At 43.4% G+C, this 25,618-nt stretch overlaps 1 protein-coding gene across 6 annotated transcripts in view; it reads right to left on the reverse strand.

Annotated features, from left to right (window-relative positions):
* Positions 1 to 25,618, reverse strand: part of POLA1 (DNA polymerase alpha 1, catalytic subunit) — a 350,282-nt gene that overhangs the window by 192,754 nt on the left and 131,910 nt on the right. For all 6 annotated transcript variants that reach the window (XM_045006207.1, XM_045006127.1, XM_045006369.1 and 3 more), the window contains exons 27-30: positions 20,030 to 20,062; positions 16,059 to 16,151; positions 8,973 to 9,178; positions 7,031 to 7,163 (exon numbers count right to left, since the gene is read on the reverse strand). In XM_045006207.1, coding sequence (XP_044862142.1) covers positions 7,031 to 7,163; positions 8,973 to 9,178; positions 16,059 to 16,151; positions 20,030 to 20,062 — 465 coding nt within the window. The remainder of the gene's footprint in view (positions 1 to 7,030; positions 7,164 to 8,972; positions 9,179 to 16,058; positions 16,152 to 20,029; positions 20,063 to 25,618) is intronic.

The following is a 25,618-nucleotide window of genomic DNA, read 5'->3' on the forward strand; positions in this document are numbered from 1 at the left end:
AAATTACTGCAGTAAAAAACAAAGAAGATTATATAATAGCTGTCTTCATCATCCCTCTACTGTTCACCAGAAAACAATTTTGAAATATGACATTAATATAAAGCGTAACATTATTATAAACCTATCTTTTCAGACATTCAGATTTCTTATCAGTCTTTCATGCTCCCTAATTAACATTATTGCAAGAGCAACCTGGAATTTTATACATTAACTTTCTGAAAAGCTAAACACAATAAGAACCCTAATTGGAACCCTAATAAAAGTTCAAACAAGCACAAAGACAGCCAGAATAGTTAAAAATTAGATTTAATCAAAGTATGAAATATTATACATAGTGCAAGAATGCAGTGAAAGATTAATTTTTTTTTCAGTTTTGAAAATTCTAAATGTCTAGCACATTTATATTTATTTAACAAACTTTGTAACAGAAGTAGTGAAGCAGACCAGGATTTCAATATTTCTATGGATAAGACTACTATAATTTTACAATAAACCATTTTTCCTCTATATTCCATAAGTACTTCACATGAAGATAAAGATTTGGAAAAAAAAACCATCCCCTTCACTACACCAACAACTTCATCAACGTAACTTTTAAACTAATATTTAGGTCTAAATATTTCAAAGGCAATAAAACACTGGAGTGTGTAGGACTTAAAAATGGATTACCTACTTTTTGGTAACTGTTGTTCTTTGAGATGTGCTGCTTATGTCTATTCCATTCTAGGTGTGCATGCTCCTACATGCGCGGTCATCATAAATTTCTGCCTGAGAGGTATCCATAGGGGCGGCTGTGGCGCCCGCTTGAGTGCCGTGCTCATGCATTGGTATATCTGGAGCCACCGGCCCTGCGCCCTCTCAGTTCCTTCTTGTGGGCAACTCTGACAGGAGGGTGGGTAATGGAATGGACATGAGCAACATATCTTGAAGAACAACCGTTACAAAAAGGCAGGTAACCATTTTTTCTTCTTTGAGTGCTTGCTCACATCGATTCTATTCTAGGTGACTCACAAGCAGTGTCAATGGAGATGGGCCCAGAGTTCAAAGTCTTGCAGTGTGCAGCATTGCCCTGCCGAAACCAGCATCATCCCAGGCCTGCAGGGTAAGTGCATAATGGGACGTAAACGTGTGGACAGATGACCAGGTAGCAGCTCTACAGATCTCTTGGATCGGCACCTGAGCCAAGAAGGCTGCTGCTGATGCTTGTGCTCTAGTTGAGTGTGCCTTGACTAGTGCTGGTGGAGGCATTTTTGCCAGCTCATAGTGGTAGCAGATGCAAGCGATGATCCAGAACCAAATCCTTTGAGCAGACACTAGGTGACCTTTCATCCTGTCTGCCACTGCAACAAACAGCTGCATTGACTTGCAAAATGGCTTTGTCCTGTGGATGTACAAGGCCAGTGCCCTCCTGACATTCCTCTTCCAATTTATGAGGTTTCGGGAAGAAGACCGGTAAGTATATGTCCTGGCTGGTATGAAACTGGGAAACTACGTTGGGCAGGAACACCGGGTGAGGACGCAGTTGGACCTTATCCTTGTAGAATACCGTATAGGGAAGTTCTGAAGAAGATCTCAGATACCCTGCGGGCAGATGTTACCGCAAATAGGAATGAAACCTTCCAGGAAAGAAGGAGAAGAGAGGAGGAAGCCAGAGGTTCAAAGGAAGGCCCTAAGAGCCTTGACAGCACGAGATTCAAGTCCCAGGGGCAGACAAGGTCCCGTATGTGAGGGTAGAGATGCTCCAGACCTTTCAAAAACCAGGCCTTCATGTCGTGAGTGAAGGCCGAAATGCCTTGGAATGGAGGGTGGAAAGCTGAAATAGTGGCCAGGTGGACCTTGATTGATGGCAGGGACAAGACCAGGAGCTTGAGGTGCAGAAGATAATCCAGGGTCACCTGCAGCGAGGCCTGCTTGGCCTGGATACATCGTTCCAAAGCCCAGTGTGTGAACCTTTTCTACTTCGCCAGGTAAGTCGCTCTGGTGGAGGGCTCTCTCCTACCCAACAAGACCTGTTGATCCTGGGCCAAGCATTCCTGCTCTTCCATGCAGTAACTATGTTGTCAAATGCAACGTCGCCAGATTTGGGTGCAGAAGACTGCTGTGATTCTGGGACACCAGGTCTGGCCAGAGACATAGCTGCAGCAGGGCAGCTACCAAATGGTCCAGCAGCGTGCCGAACCAGTGTTGGTGAGGTCACTCGGGGGCTATCAAGATAACCTTCGCCTTGTCGTGTTTGATCTTCATGAGGATTCTGAGGAGCAATGGCACTGGTGGGAAGGCATACATGAGGGCCCCTGATCACGGGAGCTGGAAAGCACCTGATGGGGAACGCTTTCCATCCCCTGAGTGAACAGAACACGTGGCATTTCCTCTTCTGACAGGACATGAACAAGTCCACCTGCGGAGTCCCCCACTTTCGGAAGATCATACTGACCACCTCCGGATGGAGAGACCACTTGTGGCGAGATGAGAAGGTCCTGCTGAGGCGATCTGCAAACACATTACTGGTCCCGGGCAGATACACGGCTACTAGATTAATGGTCTCCTGCACACAAAAATCCCAAAGGCGGAGAGCTTCTTGGCAAAGAGCCGACGACCTGGCTCCGCCCTGCCTGTTGACGTAAAAATCGCAGCGGTATTGTCCGTGAGGACCTGCACCACCTTGCCCCTCAGGTGGGGCAAGAAAGCCTGGCAGACCAGGTGAACCGCTTTGAGATCCCTGATGTTGATATGGAGGGCTAAATCATCTCACAGCCAGCGGCCTTGCATGCTGAGCTCGCACACATGGGCTCCCCAGCCCAGGTCCCATGCATCGGAGACCAGGGTCAGCGATGGGGACGGGGCTGCAAAGCAAACTCCGTGTAACACCAATCGGGGGTTCATCCAGGGACAACAGGATGTGATCCGGCACCCTGACCACCTGGTCTAGGTCATGTCTGTTGGGGATGTAAACCAATGCCAGCCATGCTTGCAGAGACCGGAGATGGAGCCAGGCATGACTGACTACGTATGTATAGGAGATCATGTGGCCCAACAACCGCAAGGAACTGTGAGCCATGGTGAGCAGGTGGTTCTTCACATGGGAGATCAGGTCCAACATGGCCTGATCTCGCACCTCCGGAAGGAAGGCTCTGGGTCACATTAAGTAGAGAACTGCACCAACAACCTATTTGTTGGGCTGGATTTAAGGTGGATTTTTTTCTCGTTTATCAACAAGCCCAGGAATGCACCAGATCGAGGCTTCTCTGTACTTGTTCCCGAGATCTGCCCTTGATGAGCCGATTTGAGATACAGGAAGACCTGGACCCTGTGATGTCTCAGGTAAGCAGCCACTGGTGCCATAGATTTTGTGAAGACCCTTAGGGCTAATGAGAGGCCAAAGGCGAGTGCTGTGAATTTGAAATGACGTCCGCCCACCATGAAACGGAGGAAACATCTGTGACCTCGGAATATGGAAATAAACGTTCTTCAAGTCAAGGGTAGTGTACCAGTCTCCCAGATCCAGGGAGGAGATGATGGAGGCCAGGAAGACCAGGCGAAACTTCAACTTCTTGAGAGACTTACCGAGGCGTCACAGGTTCAGAATAGATCTGAGGCCCCCTTTTGCTTATGGGATCAGGAAATAACCGGAGTAGAACCCCTTTCCTGTCATGTCCCGAGGAACCTTCTCCACCGCTCCCAGGTGCAGCAGGTTTTTGACTTCTTGAATGAGGAGTTGCTCGTGAGAAGAGTCCTTGAAGAGGGACAGGAAAGAGGGTGTATGTGGGAAAGAAGGGCGGCCGAAAACTGCAGGGAGTAGCCTTGTGCGCTGGTCATTGGCCGTACAGTCAAGGTGGCGCCGAGGATTTTGATGCCGCCTCAGGTGTCCAATAGCACCGGTGGAGTCTGGGCAAGGGGCTGAACTGCCCTTATGTGATGGAGGAATCCCCTTCTGACGACCACGGTGGGGCTATCGACGCCTAAGTCTGCCTGCTGACCATTGCCACTGGAGACCAGTGCCTGGAGTGAGAAGATCAGTGCCAGTATCGAGGAGACTGGTGCTGGTGCACCAGAGACATGATGGGGAGCGCTCCCACTGGGCAGGTGACTGAGATCTGAACTGGGAGGAAGACTGGTGGGATGGTGAACGGTGCTGGTAGTACATAGACCAGCACCTCCCTCTAGGCGATCCACACTGAGACAGCAGGGACCACGACTGCAGTGCCAGTGACCCAGGGTGAGCTCCAGAGGATATGGAATGTGATTTTGGGGATTTGTGGCATGGAAATGAAAAGCGCTGTCTTGGCTCTGGGGATCAGCAGTGCTCCACTGCCCCCTGAGGGGGTCTCAATGGCTGGCTTGTCCTCATGGGGAGCCTTTGCCGTTTCCTGTTGCATGTGCTGTGTCGGCAGCATGGGCGGAGGCCTCTGCTCTCTCGGTGCCAGCAGCGCTTGGGAAGGCATCGGTGTCATCAGGGGATTGGGTCTCATACCGCTCCTGGGAGTTGGTGGTAGACCTTTTAAGAGCCTAAGGGCCCTGGCTGGGGAGGCATGCACACATGGCTTCAGTGCGGCCAGGCAGCCTGAACTGGGTCCCTTGCCTGATGACCCATGGCCCTTCTTGCCTAGAGCCGGGGAGCCGTGCTTCCTAGTTTTCTTTTTTGGGCACCGGCGACGGGGATTGGTGCCAGGCAGAGCCCGGTGCTGGGGGTGCACTGCACATTGAGACCAACGTACTAGGCGAATCTTGGCAGGACGGCTCAGAAGACGGGCAAAGGACAGATTCCATTAGGAGAGCCCGCAAACGAATATCCTGCTCCTTTTGAGTCCTGGTCTGAAAGTTTTTACAAAATATGGCACTTGTCCTTCACGTGTGATTCCTCCAAGTACTTGAGGCAGCTGCTATGGGGGTCACTTACAGGCATAGGCCTGTTGCAGTCCATGCAGGGCTTAAACCAGGGAGACCAGGGCATGCCCCGCCTGGGGCGAAGTCCCCACTGGGACTGTAACTTCTAACTACACTTAACACTAACTACTATAAACAAACTATTTACATGGCCCTAAGACTCAAAGTCAGTAGAAACAAAACCGCTATCCCTTGCAATGCAAGGAAAGGCACTCTGACTAACCACCACAGGCGATGATAAGGAACTGAGAGGGCGTAGGGCCAGTGGCACCTGATATACCAACACATGAGCGCGGCACTCAAGGGCGGGGGCACTGCCGATCATACGGATACTGCTAAGGCAAAAATCTCTGACGACCGAGCACGTGGGTGCGCACACACCTAGAATGGAATCGACATGAGCAAGCACTCGAAGAAGAATGGCAGATATCTCCAATGGCATTCATTTTTAACAGAAATCTGGTTTGAAATGGTTGTAGTCATACTGGTCCTCAAGAAGAGACAGACGAGGTAATAAAGGAACAGCTGTCAATGAACCACAAAACAGCTGACTCCACAAGCGCTGACATGAAAGTGTGTGATTTTCATTACTACTTTGTTTATATTTTCTTGAGGACCAGAGAGTTGCCCAGCAGAGATGGGGCACTATTATATTGTGACAAAGCTGGGAGAGAAGAGACTTTTCATAAGCCTCCAATGGAAGAAAGAAGCTTTATTAACAAAGAAAGAAAAAAGTTTTATTTGTGGTTCCCAAAAAGGAAGGGAGGAAAAGAACACTCTCTGCAGCACTCCTGCCAGCTAAGGCAGAACATTCTGGCTCATATTCATGGGCAAGTCCTAGAAGGGGCATCAGAATTAATTTCAGCTCCAGTCTCTGTGCCTTAGAGAGGGAGAACCCAACAACTTGTACTGGACTTCTGGACATACTCTATAGTGAAAATAACTTTTTGATTCTTTTCCATTGTACTCTTCAGTTTATGTTCCACGTTTAAAATAATTAAAGTAATGGCCTGGGAGACAATGTTCTCAGAATGTACTTTCTTTGCCACAGCTATTACTCTGCTCTTGGAGCACGGCCTCACAGACCAAAAAACCAAAACAAAAACAAATCAGATTTTAGACTCTGAAGAGGTGAGAGAGACACACTAGGATCCTCATTCAGCAAGGTACTTCAGCACATGCCTAACTTTAAACACAAATAGTCCCACTGCCTTTCTTACTCAGATTGTAAGCAATTTGGGGCTGGTACCATCTTTTTGTTGGGTGTTTGTACAGCACCTAGCACAGTGGGGTCCTGGTCCATGGCTGAGGCGCCTAGGGAATATCACAATAGAAATTATAACAGGATTACTCAGAGGCTTCAAGTCAGGCATATTGCTTAAGTCCCTTGCTGAACTGGGGCTCAAGTGCTAACCAGGGAAAATGAAAGGAACAGAAGTGTAAGAATGAGAAATCTAAAAGAAAGAATCAAGTTAAAAATAGAGAGGGAATAGACATTTCTTTTCTGATGTAGCCTAATCAGAGAGGTGGACCAATATCAATATTTCCAGGAACCATTAAACTTTTCCCAGCACTAGTTCTGGATCACTGGTCAGAAAGACAAACTACAATCCCTGGTAATAATCATATCAAATGCATGAAGAAATCATTAATGACTGTCCATCCCTTGTCTGAGTTGGTGAAACAGCACGTAAACAAGACATATATACTACAGCAGTGCTTCTCAAAGTTGAGCCGCCGCTTGTTCAGGGAAAGCCCCTGGCGGTCCGGGGTGGATTGTTTACCTGCCGCAACCACAGGTTCGGCTGATTGCGGCTCCCACTGGCCACGGTTCGCCACTCCAGGCCAATGGGGGCTGCAGGAAGCGGCGCAGGCCGAGGGATGTGCTGGCCGCCCTTCCTGCAGCCACCATTGGCCTAGAGCGGCGAACCACGGCCAGTGTGAGCCGCGATCGGCCGAACCTGCGCTCACGGCAGGTAACAATCCAGCCCGGACCGCCAGGGGCTTTCCCTGAACAAGCGCCGGCCCGACTTTGAGAAACACTGTACTACAGCATCTTTAACCACAAAAGTCTTGCAAAATAGTTTTAGGGGCGGGGAAAGAAACCTGAAAATCTTAGCAGTAGCTGATGAGTGATACCATTTACCTTGTTGATTTCAAATTGACTTATTAGGACTCTGCCATTTATCACATTTTCTCCAATTTCTATTAGCCGTCTTTGAATGTTTTCCACGATTGTGTCTCGGGATTGGTCAGAAAGAATCTGACCAATTACATAGCTGTAAAGTAGCAGAAGCAAACAAAACTTTCTTTAAGATACAGAGGGTATCTTAGTATTTAAAAAACACCATAGTAAATATGTGCATCTCTCTCTCTTTGTTACCTCTAAAAACTACAAACAGAGGACAAAGTTTACTTCAAATTTATTAACACTTTTCCCATAATCTCTCACGTGTTTTAATTATTTTATTAGGATACTTCAAATTTCAATTATTTAATCTTGAAACTATTTTAAATGATGGACCCAATGCATTTCTAATGTTCCCCCCCAGTTGTGTTTTTGACATTTACTAATCCACAACAGGTATCCAAAATGAGAGAAAATTTGAATATGAAATCTGCTCACTAACTTCCTGCCTATTTCTGGAAAAATGTATACAGAGGGTCTGCCAGCTGCAGTACTTAGTCACTGAAGAACACTGACAAACATTTGTATTGCTTTAATTACTAATACATTCTTAACTTGGGGAAATTTGTTTCTATTATGATGCATCTTTTCTTAGAAAATACAAGAGTTAAGAATAGTAAGCAAGAGTGTAGTGTATATTTACAGATAAAGAGGCATCAGTTTCTGGGTAGATTTGGAGCCATAATGTATTTAAACTAATAGGGGAGGGACAGCTCAGTGGTTTGAGCATTGGCCTGCTAAACCCAGGGTTGTGAGTTCAATCCTTGAGAAGGCCACTTAGGGATCTGGGGCAAAAATTGGTCCTGCTAGTGAAGGTAGGGGGCTGGACTCAATGACCTTTCGAGGTCCCTTCCAGTTCTAGGAGATTGGTATATCTCCAATTATTACTTTTTAATGCTGCATATAGTAAATACCAATAAATCAAATAATCATTGCTACCACGTACCATCTTCTTTAATAAAAGGATCTAAATGAATGACAAAAGAGCTCTTCAGGACAGTGACCACATCTTATATTTTGAGCGCTTCTGCGAGCTTAACATTTATTAACAACTCTTTAAAGCTGTAATTTGCTAAGGTTTAGTATCAAACTCCCTACGCCTCCTTCAAAATTCTCAACCTAAGAACCCAAACCAATGATAAAACATGCGAGTATACATACATTTCTCTCAATTCCTGAATTCAGGTTTATCATGCTATATATCTCATTGCTTCAGTGGAAATGCAAATTTAAGATTTACAAGAAAGTGAGACCAACAGACAGTAAAAATAGAGCTTTTTAAGTAAACACACAATCTGTTACTGTCTTAAAATCTTTCAATATTTTGATAGGTGGTTCTGAGTTTTTAAAAATTAGTTAAAGCACTTTCTGTACTTAATCCAGGATTTAGACTGAGAGTTTAAAGTCCTGAGTGGGCCACCAGATGATTTAGTCTGACCTCCTATATATCACAGGCCACCAACACTACCCAGCGCCCACACACCAAACCCAACAACTGAAATTAGGTGATGGCCCTCAGGAGAGTATATCATTATAGCCACAAGAAAAGAATAGAAGGGACCAAAGTGCACCAATGCCCAAGGCCACTGCAATGGCAGGGAACTGATTGAGATATACCCAGGTAATCTCAGCAAGTGACCTGCACCCCATGCTGCAGAAGATGATGAAAAAACCCCAAGGTCACTGGCACTGCCAATCTGATTTAAGGAAAAAATCCTTCCTGACCTCACATATGGCAATCACTTAGAACCTGAACACTTGGCTATAAACAATAGCAACATTTTTCCTGTGAGAGGGGAATTAGCAACATCTAGCAGCTCACATGTTAATGAAGATTGTCTATTTTTCAAGAGTCATACAGCATGAGATGAAAATAGTCAATATTAAAAGCAAAACTCACTTTCCAGTTTCTTTTGCAAGGTCACACCAGTCTCTTCGGACTATGTCCAATCCTTTCAATTCCTGTTTGGTAACGTATTTCCCATCTCCTGTTGGCTCCACCGTCAGAGCAGCATACTTCTTCTTCTTCAACAGTAGCAGGGACTTGAAGACCCCATCAATATCAATCTCCAATAATTTGTACAGCTTGTTCACTTCACTTTTAATCTGTGATACATTATCATCATTAAACCAAATGCAACATCTCAGTAATTATGAACACACATTACTTTCAACAATACATGCGTCAGGCTGAAGTTGCATAGCAGTCAGACTCTATGTTGTGTGCTTATATAGACATATTTTATAGACTGGACAGATGTCTTCAGTATAGTAGTACTTATTAACTACCATTACAGTTAAGGTTATGACATTATTTCCAGCATGGAGCATGTTTTCCAGGGATTTATAATTCAGTGTGATGAGCAGTAGAGACCTTTCAGGATTCTAAAAAGGGTCCTCTCATACTTATGGTTCCACCCCAGCCCAGTTTCTAACTCAAAAACAGGCAATGTCTGCCTGAGAAGAGAAAACTTTGAACCCAGAGGAGCACAGCATTGAGGAAGCAAGGGGACGGAAACAGGAGCAGCTGAACCTAATGACTAGGAGCAGATATAAAAAGTCCAATTCCAGGTAGAAGGTGGCTACTGTGCTATAGCTGCATTCCTGGACAAGCAGGGGGGGGGTCAAAATAAATATTGTTTGTGAATATCGGGAGGAACTGAGCGAGCAGCCCGTGCTTGGTTGTTTTTGTGTGTTTTGCTTTTCTAAATAAATAATAAATAAAATATACTGGGTGCTGGCTATCACAGAATCACCTGAACTTCAAATCTTCTGGGAAAAGATGAAATACTCCATTTTTCCTATCTCCCACCCTCCCGCTTTATGTGTAGTTTCTAGAAGTGGGCCCCATCTCACTTGACTACAGAAGTGTGAGGTAAGGCTTGGGTTGCCATCTTTCTGTTGGGCAAAAGATGAAATTTCCCTCTTTTCTCTTATCAACCCTTCAAAGGAAAAAAATAAAATCTAGGAACACACAAATGTGCGTAGCTTAGAAAACAAGCTTGGCTCCTGGTTCCCATGCTGGCTGGTCAGGAGCTTCCCTTCTTTCCTCACATCATTTCTCTTTTCACTTCTTTCACAATGCATCTTTGCATCATTCACTCCCCCCGAAACCTGTTCTGACTGCTTCCCATACCCCCTTAATTTTCCTTTACTGGTGTCTTGATTCTTCCCCCTTCTCCCACTGAGTGGAAACTCCTCTCTCCTTGTTCAGTCTCACAGAAGTTAGATATGGATGGGAGCTATTTGACCACACCCATGCCAAGATAGGATTATTCCTAGAATTTCTTTCATAGTTTTCCAGTCTAGTTTTAAATATCTTGAGATTGGTCTTTAACTAACAATTTCCATTGGACTTCAAAAAATTGATAACCGACACAACAAAGAATTAAACAGCATGTAAGTAGTAACAGAAAAAAGTAAGAAAGGAAAAGTGTATGCTGAAGAGCAAGGACATTTTCCCAATAATGAGATTAACCAGTGTAATCTCTTCTGGGAAGTGGCTGAAGCTAGGCACACTTAGAACGAGACTAGTAAATATACAATGCTACATTGGATGAGAAATGGACTAGATAACCTTACACTGACTGTAGGTATTTGTATGGCATGTTGGCTTATATTAAGGTACAGAAAATTGTGGCTGATAATTTTCTTTCTGCTATCAGCATTTCCCACCATTCTGGATATCCACGCTGCTCTCTTCTCTCTGCAGCTCACAGAGGTAGATCAGAATTTTGATGCTGCACAGTCTCCCATGCCCCTTCTGGTTCCACCTGCTGCCAGATGAATGATTCCTAAACTGTAAAACATTAACACATACTCCAGAGATACTCCAGAGATAACAAAATATCTGTGGACACCAGACCAAGGAAGACAGTCATATGGCAACGACTTCACTTAATATCTGATTCTTGACTCATAAGCCATCCAAGGTGGATAGAATTGTGGGAGACAGTGCTGCAGAAAGGAAATCATTGCTAAGAAATTTTCCATTCTGCAGCCCAGCATGTCCCACAACTCTGGACATCTGGAAAGTAATGAACAGTGAACATATGTAGAGAGGATTATGAAGGGCCCACTTTGGGAAGAGTGGCCTTGCCCTCAAATCTGGCTAACCAGAACGCCTGAAGGAATCTGGCTACCTGTGGATTGTCTGCCCAGGAGGCAGAGGATCCTGCAAATAGCAGTTCTTGAAGGACATACAGAATGGCTGTTTTCTGGGATTTGCATTGTGCTCTTGGCACCTGATGTTGAATCCAGATCAGATACAGGAGTACGCTTTTAGTATCTATACTCTCCTAGATGAAAGCAATATCTTATTGACTATGGAGGACAGACTGAGCTTTCTAGTGTTTCCCTCTCAATATCTTGGCTTTTATTGATGCCACTTCAATCAGGATGAAGAAGAGGACCTTCAAAAGGATGTTCACAGAAGCAGGAATGGGTGCTTCAGTTTCAGCTTTATCAGGTTTGAGAACACAGGTCTCCTTGGCCAACAATGAGTTATCACAATTACCATCATCTGTTCTCATTTTATTTTCTGGACTACCTTCCCCAATACTGGAAATAGTAGATACACAACGTAGGCCCTGAGGCCAACTATGCTATAAGACGTCTATCCCCATGGATCTGGGTTCTGCCTCCCTTCTGAACAATTTTGGCCTCTTTGCATTTGTATGATTCATGAACAGGTTGGTTGAAGGAAGTCTGAATGATAAGGCAGAAAATCTCCTGATTCAACCACCACTGAGAACTGACGACTCTGCACCTGCTGAGCCAGACAATCTTTTGGTTCAGGTCCCCCTTTGATGTGGATCACTCTGAATGAAAGGAAGTATTGTTCCACCTACCTCATTATTTCTACTGCTTCTACGTGTAGCACTGGACTCCTTGCTCCCCCCTCCCTTGGTTGATTAAATATGCAACTGCAGTCGTACTGTCTGATTGAAGCAGCATGTGGTTTCCTATTAGGGTGGGCTGGCTTGATTGCAGAGCTAGCTTGACTACTCTCAGCTCTAAGATGTTTATGCTGTGACCCTTTTTTTCTCCTCACTCCAGAGGCCATGGTCTGTTTGGGTGTCCAAGTGAGCTCCTCAGCCATCCAGGCTGGCAATGGTTGTGAAAACTCAAGGATCTGGAAATCATAGACTCAGACTTTAACGTCAGAAGGGACCTGCACAATGCAGGCCACAGAATCTCACCCACTCACTCCTGTAACAAACCCCTAACCTATGTCTGAGCTCTTGAAGTCCTCAAATCATGGTTTAAAGACTTCAAGGTGCAGAGAATCCACCAGCAAGTGACCCGTGCCCCACGCTGCAGAGGAAGGCAAAAAACCTCCAGGGCCGCTGCCAATCTGTCCTGGAGGAAAATTCCTTCCTGACCCCAAATATGGCAATCAGCTAAACCCTGAGCATGTGGGCAAGACTCACCAACCAGACACCTAGATGGACAATATTCTGCGGATGAGGTCATAGGCTGACCATCAGCCTAAGGAGTTGAACACGTGTCGGAACCCGTATTTCATCTTTCATATGTTCCAGGGAGAGGTCCAACACTTTTAGTATGAAGGCGTGAACACTTCTGATGCATAATTGTGACCACCAAGTGATCCCTACGTATGACACCAGGAGTCCTAGCAGTCAGAGGCATAAAGCTATTGTAGCTTTCCTACACCTCTGGAGCAAGAAAATAAATTCCTGGGTGGAACCAGAGAACTTTTCTTGGCATCAATGTCGAAGCTGTGAGCCTATAGGAGATTCAAAGTCCAAGACTTGCCCCTGTCTGCTGCTGACTGCAATGAAACTCTGATGGAGATGCCATCAAGGAAGGGGTACAGATGAGTTCCTTGTGACCTGACTCTGGCTATTATCATCAACTCCTCTGTAAACGTTTTGGGAGCCAAGGACAGGATGAACAGGAGTGTTTGGTACTAATAAATGTTTGCTCTTGTAGGTGAACTTCAGAAGTCTGCTGTGGCACGGTCTGATGGGTGTATAAAGATACATGTCCACTAGATCTACTGAAGTCAAGAAATGCCCATGGGGGAGGGATGACACTGTAGAGGCCAGGATCTCCAACTGGAACTTCATTTTCTTCATCCACTTGTTAGACATTTTGACATCAAGAATGGTGCTAATACCCCCTGTATGCTTCTGTACAATGAAGAAGATGGAGTAGAACACAGAGAACCTTTCTTCTAAGGGAACACTATCACCCCCATTTCTAGAAGATGAGATATTTCATTCTGCATCAGATTGTGTTTTATGAGATTGTTGTAGCTGCGTTGGCTGGATGTAAAACAGTTGGAATGGAGCTCACAGCTCAAGGGAGTATCTTTGGCTATTTCCTTGACCCAGTTGTCTGTGATCAATGAAAACCATTCCTCTAGGAAATGGGAAGTCCTGGCCCCTAGATTCATTTTTGGGCAGAGACCTATGTGATCATCATAAAATGGATTGGGGGGGGGCAGCTGAGGTCCCACTGGACTTTCCCCCTAGACCTTAGTTTCATCTGTTGTCCCTTCACTGGTACCCCTGTGAGGAAGAGGAGTGAAAGAATCACCTCCCTGTGAAGGCCAGTCTATATCTCTCCTGAGGGTGCTTAGTGGGGAAGGGATTTTGCTGCATTGTCACCCTCCAGCAAAAAGAAGAGAGCCTGTAAACTTGGCTGACCACAGAACCTGGTTAGAGTGAGCATCCACCTTCCAGGGTCAGAGACATAGATGGTGCCTTGCTACTGAGCTGGAAGACACAGTTTGGGCTGAGGACTTCATTGCATCCATTAAGGCATCAGCTACAAACGCTGTTGCTAGGATTACTTTCTCTAAAACAACCCTTTGCAATCTTTCAACCAGGAAAGAGAGACTCTTGCAAAACAGTTATCTGCCAGAGACGCACAGAGGGTGGTGAAAGTGGCTTCAAAGCCCTCAGAGTGACTTCCATCTTTCTATCCGTGGGTTCTTTTGGGTAGAACTCCCCTTCTGAGGGAATAACCATATCCCTGGCAAGGAACGCTACAGTGGAGTCAACCTTCAGTATCTCAACAATAGAGCCCTTTGGTTCTTGAATGTTATAGAGCCTGAGGTCACTCTTGTTAATATGCTGCCTGGATCAGGCTTGTTCCATTTATCCTTAATCACTTCCTTGAAGGAGAAGTGAAGCGGTATTGCAGCCTCGGGAGGATTTTTAAGGGAGCAATCTGCTCTGAGGCTTATTGACAGGAGCCTGTCAGGTTTCAGAGCCAGATAACTCACCTTTCTACTGGAGGAGGAGAAGCTCTGCTGCAGCTTTGGTGAGGCCTTTTGCCACTTGCCTTAGGACCAGGGGCCCTCTCGAGAGGTCTGTCTCAGAATCCTCCCCACTGTGTTCCAGTCCCGAAGATGGGAGGGGAAATTTGTTTTTGGAACTCTCCTGGTCAGCTTTGGGAGGTGGAGCTGAATAGAAACCCTGCTTCTTTTCTACTTGGGAACCATTTTCAAATTGGCAGGGGCGGGGAGGAGAATTTGTGGCCACCTCAAGCCTCCCCAATTCGTTCTGCAGACGCCTCCTGGGATTTACCCCCTCACTTTTGGAGGCTCTCTCTGCTCTGCACTGGGGTTCCTGCTCCATTTTCCCCCACACCAGAGTCACAGCTGCCTCAGTAGTACGGTGACCCCACCTGCCTGTCCAACTCTCAGCCCTGGGACCTAACAAAGTCAGGGACAGAAGGCTGAGTCCATGCTGGGCACAACTCGCCATCTATCAAGCCTAGGAAAGCTGCCTCACATAGAGAACAATGCTTGGATTTGACCCGGCAGAGGAGCCGACAGGGACATGCTGCTGTGGAAGCCCAGGAAAGTTTAATCCCCAAAGGGGTAACCAACCCAGGGAGGAGGAGGAATGCCGAGGAGGGAGAATACTGATCCCCACTGCCCAAAAAACTGAGCAGAAAAGTTAAAATAGGAGGAGGAGGAAGGGCAGGAGTAAAAGAAATCACCTCCATCTGCTGCTGTGGAGGCAAAGAATCTGGCAGCAAGCAGGAGCAGTGGTAATATAGCCAGACTGTGTGGTGCCAAAATGCTGATCCACCCCCGTGAGTTATAGAAAGAGAAGAGCAGCCCACACGTCCAGAATAGTGGGAAATGCTGTATTGCAGAAAAATAATTACCACATATACCGAACAAACAATGCTTAATTTTAACAGTGTTCTTATGTCCCATTGACATCAATAGATCATAAGTACTTTCCTAAATCAGGATTGTTCTATTGAACTGAGGTAATATCTGCTGCCATATAATGACACAACTAGACCATATACAGCACAGAGCGTCAATCCTAACTTTAAATTTCCAAACAGTCTTAAGAGAGTAGTATATTTTCTTTCGTCTCATGTAGCACAGCAACCAAGAATATATAGAAAATTAATTTCTAAAAAACATTTAAGTGTGTTCAAAATGCTATGCCAAGCCAAAGACTGTGCCACAACTTTGCTTCATACTGTAAACTTTCTGCCCTGCATCAGCTCCTCGTAAAATTCAAGATTCTTACCCTCAACTGTGAGGCTCTATATTATCCTGCCTCCTCCTACAGTTCTTCTCTCAATTTTCTTTGTATCCTTTTCCACTTCCTACACAAATGCCAGTCCTTTCACCTTATTTCTTCCTTAGCTCCCTTTCTATCATGGCTCCTTCTGCACCAGTCTCCTCATTCTCACCTCATTAGAATCCCCCTCCCCTCTTTCTTCAAATCACCTCTTGAAAATACATGCATTTAGGAAATCCATCTACCCTTTCTTTCATCATAAGCAATGCACAAACCCTTCATATTCTGAAACTGGTCTCCTATATTTTTGTCTTGCATTTGTATACATTCCAACAGATGACACATTTAGGACACCCAAACCTTTTTTCACTAAATTTATGTGTAGTGTTTCTCTCTCACACATTCTTGTAACACCCATGTATGAAGTCTATGAGAAATATTTTTTTCCTTCAAAATTCCCTTACCTTGTTCCCCAGCTTGAAAACCTCCTCCAGGTTGGTGCTATTTGTATTTATCATAATGGAATCTGTATCTCCATAAATCACTTCAAGGTTCATCTAAATAAAACAAGCAGTTTTAAACAAAAGAATTACAAAACAACCTCTCTTTTACCTTACCTTATCTAGTCTCTGGGTAAGGATAAAAGGGATTTAAAAAACAAGGATAGTGGTAGGGGTCTACTACAGACCACCTAACCAGGAAAAAAAGGCGGGTGAGTCTTTTTATAAACAACTAACAAAATCATCCAAAGCACAGGACTTGGTGGTGATGGGGGACTTCAACTACCCAGATATCTGTTGGGAAAATAACACAGCAGGGCACAGATTATCCAACAAGTTCTTGGAATGTATTGGAGACAACTTTTTATTTCAGAAGTTGGAGAAGGCTACTAAGGGAGAGGCTGTTCTAGATTTGATTTTGACAAATAGGAAGGAACTGATTCAGAATTTGAAAGTGGAAGGCAGCTTAGGTAAAAGTGATCATGAAATGGCAAAGTTCATTATTCTTAGAGATGGTTGGAGGGAAAACAGCACAATAAAGATAATGGATTTCAAGAAGGAAGACTTTCACAAACTCAGGGGTTTAGTAGATAAGATCCTACGGGAAGCAAGTCAAAGGGAAAAAACAGCTTAAGAGAGTTTGCAGTTTTTCAAAAACACATTATTAAGGGCACAAGGGCAAGCTATCCCACTGCATAGAAAATATAGGAAGTAAGACAAAATGCCATGCTGGCTTATTCAGGATATCGTCAGTGATATCAAACTCAAAAAAGCTGCTACCAAAAGTGGAAACTAGGTGAAATTACAAAGGATGAATATAAACAAATAATACAAGTATGTAGGGACAAAATTAGAAAGGCCAAGGCACAAAATGAGATTAAACTAGCTAGAGACAAAGGGCAACAAGAAAACATTCTACAAATACATTAGAAGCAAGAGGAAGACCAAGGACAGAGTAGGCCCATTACTCCCGTCTTCAAGACAATAGGGCCTGATGAAATACATCTTAGAATACTAGGTGACTGAAGACATATCTGAGCCATTAGCAATTATCTTCAAAAAGTCATAGAAGATGGAAGAGATTCTAGAGAACTGGAAAAGGGCAAATATAGTGCCAACCTAGTAAAAGGGAAATAAAGAAAACCCAGGGAATTACAGACCAATAACTTCAGTACTTCAGTAACTAACAGTCTGCATAGATAGTCAAGAACAAATCACGTCAAACCAACCTAATAGCTTTCTTTGACAGGGTAACAAGCCTTGTGGATGGAGGGAAGCACTAGATCTGGTCTATCTCGACTTTAGTAAGGCTTTTGATACTGTCTCATATAATCTTCGTATAAACAAACTAGTTAAAAACAATCTAGATGGCACTATAAGGTGGGTGTGTAACTGGTTGGAAAACCGTTCTCAGAGAGTAGTTATCAGTGGTTCACAAACAAGCTGCAATGGCATATCAAATGGGGTCCTGCAGGGATCAGTTCTCGATCTGGTTCTGTTCAATATCTTCATCAATGATTTAGATAATGGCAGAGAGTAGACTTACAAAGTTTGCGGACGATACCAAGCTGGGAGGGGTTCCAAGTGCTTTCGAGGATAGGATTAAAATTCGAAATGGTCTCAAGTACATAGGATGAAATTCAATAAGGAGAAATGCAAAGTCCCTTAGGAAGGAACAAGCAGTTGCACACATACAAAATGGGAAACGACTGCCTAGGAAGGAGTACAGCGGAAAGGGATCTGGGGGTCATAGTGGATCACGAACTAAATATGAGCCAACAGTGTAATACTGTTGCAAAAAAAGCAAACATCGTTCTGGAATGTATTAGCAGGAGTGTTGTAAGGAAGACACGAGAAGTAATTCTCCACTCTACACTGTGCTGATTAGGCCTCAATTGGGTATTGTGTCTAGTTCTGGGCGCCACGTTTTAGGAAAGATGTGAAGAAATTGGAGAAAGTCCAGAGAAGAGCAAATGATTAAAGGTCTAGAAAACAGGACCTATGGGGGAAGATTGAAAAAAATGGGGTTGTTTAATCTGGAGAAGAGAAGACTGAGAGGGTAAATGACAAGTTTTCAAGTACATAAAAGGTTGTCACAAAGAGGAGAAAGAAAAATTGTTCTCTTTAACCTCTGAGGATAGGACAAGAAGCAATGGGCTTAAATTACAGCAAGGGAGGGTTAGGATGAACATTAGGAAAAACTTCCTGTCAGGGCTATTAAGCACTGGAATAAATAGCCCAGGGAGGTTGTGAACGCTACATCATTGGAGATTTTTAAGAGCAGGTTAGACAAACACCTGCCAGGGATGATCTAGATAATACTAGTCCTGCCATGAGTGCGAGGGGAATGGACTAGATGACCTCTTAAGATCCCGAACAGTCTACAATTCTATGATTCTATATTGCATTCCGTCGCATTTTCAAAATTTGAGCAAAATGTTTACACAACGCATTACTAGTTTAACCATAAACTATATAAATAATGCAAAGCAAGATTTCATTTAAAAGTTTAGGTTTCATTAAAATGTATACATGTAAATATACATGTATACGTGTGTGTATTCAAGGGGCAAAAATCAAGCATGAGACAACTAAGTAAATGCTAAAAGAGGAAAAATCAAGCAGACTTTTCAGTTGTACGTTTTGCCAGTTATCATATTTTTCAACACCATATGGGGTATAGAATACTGTAAATAAGAAGTGGAAGAAAATAATTGAACAATTCTGATCTTAAGAGTTCCACCCCTATTGTTATCAACTGGCTGAGAGGGGAGAGAGAAAAGACCATGAGACTGACAGATACATTCAGACTATTCAAGACAAGGTATGTTTCCTTATAGCCAACATCTTTGAAGAGTAACATGATAGCCTGAAGATCCATTTGTGATCACCACAACACTGCTGCAAAGTACCCACATCATATAAAAGAAACATCACTTGTCTGACAAATTTCAAGGGAAACCATCACAGTCATAATTACTGTATCTATCAGTCAAATAAGAGCATTATGAAGTTATTCATTGTGGACTCTGCTCTTTCTTCACCTCTTCCAGATTCAGCATTTGGCTTACAAGTCTTCTCTCTCCGCCATTTCAGTATTTTTTTAAGGCGGCTTTTGCCAAAAAACAACTCTTTCAATGTGTTCTGAAAGAGTTAGGCTTTGACTCAGTCTTCCTCTTATGTTTAGTCCTTACATTGGTCAGAAGCCTTGAAAGAGAATGTATTTTTGCTTTTGGATAAAGAAATAACCACAGTGTTCCATGTGTTTTTCATCTCCAGACTGAACTACTGTATCTGGAGATGAACAAACAAACTCCTTCTTGTGCAGAGCAGATTAGCCTGCCTCCTTAGCAGAAAAAAGCCACCATAACACCACATTGAATTATATCCAGGTCAAAACTCACAAGAACAGAAGATAGGCATAATTTCCTAGCAAGGTAGAGGTGAAAGAAGGCAACTGTCACCATTATTGCTACCCAGATATTCAGGATTAGCAATAAATCCAGTGGGATCTTATCACCTTGACAAATGAAGACCAGATGTCTTTAATGGTGGGAGAGGTCAGTGCAGTTAAACAAATCCATATTAAACTCCAAATAGTATATAATCACCATATAATACAATAAAAAGGGAGCCAAAAAAAAATCCTAGTAAAACACTAGAACGCAGAATGTAACAGACCTGTGAGTAAACTCTAATTAGCACTGTTGCTAATTTGCTTGAAACACTCTCACACAGGCTTCAAGTAGGGGCTAGATCACATCGGTGTTAAGAGAAGGAAAAAAGCTATAATCCATTAAGAAAGATTACATTTGTAAACTAGGCATCCAAAGAAGTGATTTCATGTTTGTTTGGGTTACAATTTTCTTAGAATAAAAAATTTCACCGGGTGTGCTATTTAAGGGTTGTTGAATAATGAAAATGTTCAGCATTACCTTCTGCACCATCTCCTTAGTATGCATCAAAATCTGAAATGAAAAAAATTATCGAAGATTAATGTATGATATAATTACAAGTTAACATATGAAAATATCCATCACATAGTTAATTCCAAATGTTTCTGGCTTTCAAAACATAAATATATGAACGGCCCTACTGGGTCAGACCAAAGGTCCATCTAGCTCAGTATCTTTTCTTCCGACAGCGGCCAGTGCCAGGTGCCCCAGAGGGAATGAACAGAACAGGTAATCATCAAGTGATCCATCCTCTGTTGCTCATTCCCAGCTTCATCCCCTGTCGCTCATTCCCAAACAGAGGCTAGGGACACCATCCCTGCCCATCCTGGCTAATAGCCATTGATGGACCTATCCTCCATGAATTTATCTAGTTCTTTTTTGAACCCTGTTATGGTCTTGGCTTTCACAGCATCCTGTGGCAAAGAGTTCCACAGGCTGACTGCACATTGTGTGAAGAAATACTTCCTTTTATTTGGTTTTAAACCTGCTGCCTATTAATTTCATTTGGTGACCCCTAGTTCTTGTGTTATGAGACTAGTAAACAACACTTCCTTATCTACTTTCTCTACACCAGTCATGATTTTATAGACTTCAATCATATCTCCCCTTAGCCATCTCTTTTCCAAGGTGAAAAGTCCCATTCTTATTAATCTCTCCTCATACAGAAGCCATTCTATATCCCTAATCATGTTTGTTGCCCTTTTCTGAACCTTTTCCAATTCCAATACATCTTTTTTGAGATGGGGCAACATCATCTGTATGCAGTATTCAAGATGTGGGCATACCATGGATTTATAGAGAGGCAACATGATATTTTCTGTCTTATTATCTATCCCTTTCTTAATGATTCCCAGCATTCTGTTCACTTTTTTGACTGCCGCTGCACATTGAGTGAATGTTTTCAGAGAACTATCCACAATGACTCCAAGATCTTTTTTTTGAGTGGTTACAGCTAAATTAGACCCCATGGTTTTATATTTATAGTTGGGATTATGCTTTCCAATGTGCATTACTTTGCATTTATCAACATGAAATTTCATCTGCCATTTGGTTTCCCAGTCACCCAGTTTTGAGAGATCCTCTTGTAGCTCTTCGCAGTCTGCCTGGGTCTTAACTATCTTTAGTAATTTTGTATCATCTGTAAATTTTGCCACCTCACTGTTTACCCCTTTTGCCAGATCATTTATGACTATGTTGAATAGGACTGGTCCCAGTACAGACCCCTGCGGGACACCACTATTTATCTCTCTCCATTCTGAAAACTGACCATTTATACCTATCCTTTTTTTCCTATCTTTTAACCAGTTACCAATTCATGAGAGCACCTTTCCTCTGATCCCATGGCAGCTTACTTTGAGTAAGAGCCTTTGGTGAGAGACCTTGTCAAAAGCTTTCTGAAAATCTAAATACACTATATCCACTGGAATCCCTTAGTCCACATGCTTGTTGACCCTGTCAAACAATTCTAGTAGATTGGCGAGGCATGATTCCCCTTTACTAAAACCATGTTGACTCTTCCTCAACAAATTATGTTTGTCTATATGTTTGACAATATTGTTCTTTATTATAGTTTCAACCAGTTTGCCCAGTACTGAAGTCAGGCTTACAGGCCTGTAATTGCCGGGATCATCCCTGGAGCCCTTTTTAAAAATTGGCATCACTTTAGCTATCCTCCAGTCATTTGGTACAGAAGCTGATTTAAATGATAGGTTACAGACTACAGTTAGTAGTTCTGCAATTTCACATTTGAGTTCCTTCAGAACTCTTGGGTGAATACCATCTGGTCCTGGTGACTTACTGATGTTTAATTTATCAATTTGTTCCAACACCTCCTCTAATGATAACTCAATCTGGGACAATTCCTCAGATCTGTCACCTAAAAAGAATGGCTCAGGTTTGGGAATCTCCCTCACATCCTCATGCCTCAGCCATGAAGACCGATGCAAAGAATTCATTTAGTTTCTCCACAATGGCCTTATCGTCCTTGAGTGCTCCTTTAGCACCTGAAGCAAACTATTTGTCTCTTCTGGTAATAAATATAGCCACCCTAATACTCATAGTAAGAACACAAATCCTTGGCTCACCTACCATTAAATGGAGCTTACTTATATGTAACTGGAGGTTCTTCAAGGTCCCTATATATATTTCATACATGGATGCCCATGCGTGCCACACATCTGAGTCCAGAGATTTGTAGCAAACAGTGTCTGTTGGTCCTCACCTGCGCAGTTGGCTCCCCTAATGCTCTGAACTGAGGGCATCGGCCAATGCTTCTCAAGCTCCTCCTATTCTCACAAATCAGACAAGATCTAAAGCAGAGGGGAAGGAGGTGGGTAGTGGAATACAGATAGGGACCACACATATCAAAGAACCTCCAAATTACAGGTAAGTAATCTGCCTTTCTTCTTTGAGTTTGATCACTATGTGGATTCCACATGTGGGTGACTGGTAAGAAGTATTTGAACAGGAGGATGGGTGCAAGGATGCAGTTGGTATGAACGTCTGTAATACTGCTGTCCCCACAGCTGCAACTGCAGAAGAGGCCTGGAGTAAGATGTAATGCTTCTTAAAGGTAAGGATAGAGCTCGAGGTAGTTGCCTCACAAATGTCCAGTGTAACTACTTCAGCAATTTAATTGTTGTTGCGTGAATAAAGATAGAGTCGCCTTCTGTGAGAGGATGGAAGGCACTGACTACTGACAGATGGATCCACAGCAAGCTAAAAGTCCTGATGTCTTGTGGAACAGGAGAAAGCCTAAAACAACAGGAATGCCTGCTGATTCTGGAGATAACTGTTCCTGCTGACAGTTCCAAGCAGAGAAACTCCTCCAATCAGCTAGAAAAGATTTTCTTGTGGAAGAGCTTTCCTGCTGCCACTTAGGACAGCCTCTCTGAGCATGCAATTTCTATGCCTGACACCCATCCAAATTCCAGGCTGTGAGGTGAAGAGGGTAGGGTTGGTATGCCTGATTTCAGCATTCTCATGAGTTAAATACAGAAAGGGTTGGATACAGATGGGAGGACAGGTTGACATTTGTAGAAGGTCAGGAAAACAAAACTGTCTGGGCCAACTGGGTGAGATATGGAACTCCCAGTTGGAGCCAGTGGTGCCAATCTTCTGGTCTCTGAGATGGAATCAGAGCTGGTACAGTTGAATCCTTCTTCCTTCGTGCCTTCCCTTCTTGGTTGGAAGATTTATGTAGACCTAATTCTTTAGGACTCATGAATGAGGACTCATCCAACTTGGACCAAGATGGGGAGGGATCCTTTTCCTTGGAGGCAGACCTAGATGAGAATCTGTCCTTATGCTTATGACCATGTCCTCTACTCTTGTGAGAAAGTTTCTTTGGCTTAACGTTTTTGATCTCTGTTCTGACGCTCATGCTCAGAGAGGTGCTGTTCAGTCTGAAGTCATTGTCCTGGTGGTTCTCCCTGGCCTGGATCCAATTGGGTTCTCGTGGCATTCTCCAGGAGATGTTTCTGCAGATGGGGATCTCTTCTCTAGTGGGCTCAGGGAGAAAAGGAGGAACAAATGCTGCAGTGATATGAGCCTCTCAGAGGAAGTAAAGGCAGCACTTGTGTTTATCGCTGATGGAGAAGGAATGTGGGAAGGAGACACAGTCCTTAAACCCCAGGAATCTGGGCATATCTTCTCCATGGGAAGAGGCTCCCCAAAACAGGGAGAAGCGAGAGATGCTATAAAAATACTAAAAAAAAAAAAAAAAAAAAAAAAAAAAGCTAAGGATCAGGTTACTAAAAATACTCACAATATATATTTACAGATTTTGAAAGTATAGGAAGATCATTTCGGACACAGAAGATTTCAACTCAGGCCATGTGGCAGTAAGAAGGAACTAGAGAAATGTTGGCCCATGACCTCAGTTTAGAGCACAAAGAGAGCAATTGCACAGGCACAAGTCAAACCAATGGACATTATTTGCTACACATCTCCGATCTCAGGCACATGGAGCAACATGCATACCCGTGTGTGGAATACCAGCACTGGCAGCAGAATCTCTCTTTATATTAGCCCACCTAAACAACATTAATATAGTCTTAAAAATAATAACTGGAGTTAAAGATATTCTCATTTCTAAATAATGCTTACAGAATGGTTCGAGTCAGAAGGAATCTATAGTAGCTCATTCTAGTCCATTAATAATGCCTCAAGCTAGGAACTATTTTGTTATACCTTAGCCATTGGTAAGATTGTTTAGTCTAGCTATGAATATTGTCAAAGATGGCCCCTAACTGGACTATTCTGATGTATAACTTAGAAAAATATTTTTCTAATGTTTAACATACATTTTCCTTGCAGCGACTAAAGACCATTGCAGCGACTTTGTCCCCATTGGCTAGTGATAACTAATCCCTCTGTATAAATATACCAACATCATTATTATAAAGGCTTTGCAGCAGGGACTTGAAATTTGGTAGTGGGGTGGCCTTTTGTCAGGGATGTTTCTTTTGCAGTTTCCATGAAAATCTATCCAAGTTTGGGGGGGGGGTGGGAATCACAGTTCACACATGCTCTGAACAGACTTAGATTTTAAGCAGCTAAATTCTTCAAAGATTCTACAGTACGTATGCTCCAACCTAAGGCTAAGGAGAGGTTACTCATTGTGTGCAGTAACTGAAGTTCTTCCAGATGTGTCCTCCTATGAGTGCTCCACTTCAGAGGTACCTGAGGGGTTCATGCACCCCTGAAGGGGAGCACCCATATGAACATTACTTGTAGGGAAAGTCCTGCTTCTTCTCCAATTGCAGCATTGAGCTGCTGAGGTCTACCCCAGGTCCTGGCACCTAAACTGTGAGCAGGGAGACTGTCTCTCTCTTGTGCTTTCTGGGTACGTCTACACAGCCTGCAACAGCGAATCTGAGTCAACAGACTAGGGCTTGGGCTATGGTAGTAAAAATACCTATGTAGACGTTCAGGCTCAGGCTCTGAAGCCTGTGTAGACATATCCCATGACCACCCCCACCCTCCACTGGGCTCAGGAACCCTGGATAAGAAAGCCGCCTGAACCAAATGCAGAGGAGATAAAAAAGAAATTCCATCATGTGGCACTTTTTCTTCCAGTGTGTTTAAAAAAAAAACAAAAAACCTAAGATATTACACCACACACAAGAACAACCTTAATTCTGAAGTTTTCCTAACTTTTAAGCATTTAAGCTTTGCAAACAATGTTTTCTTAACATAGTTTAGATACAAGTTATGTCTTTCAGACTTTTCTTCAGACAATATGAGTGCTTGATTACTTTTGGTCTTACATTGCAAACCTTTTATCACATTTTAAAAAATGTCTTCCTCTCAACACTCCAAACTCTCTTTTTACAGTTTAACACTCTCAAAAATATGTTGTATCCAAATTATGACCCAACTACTGTGGAGTGGGGCAAAATAATTTCGGTGCTTATTTTAATATAATCTGAATATAACATTTGCAATTTTTGGAGGGAGATAAGGTGAAAGGCAGCAGATTGACTGTTGTAAAACTGACTCACTAAAAATTTCCTATTAAGCTCTGAAATCTGAGGAACTTCTGCCCATACAAGTCTCCCTTATTTC

Source organism: Mauremys mutica, chromosome 1 (genome assembly GCF_020497125.1).
Source record: "Mauremys mutica isolate MM-2020 ecotype Southern chromosome 1, ASM2049712v1, whole genome shotgun sequence".
Classification (NCBI taxonomy): domain Eukaryota; kingdom Metazoa; phylum Chordata; order Testudines; family Geoemydidae; genus Mauremys; species Mauremys mutica.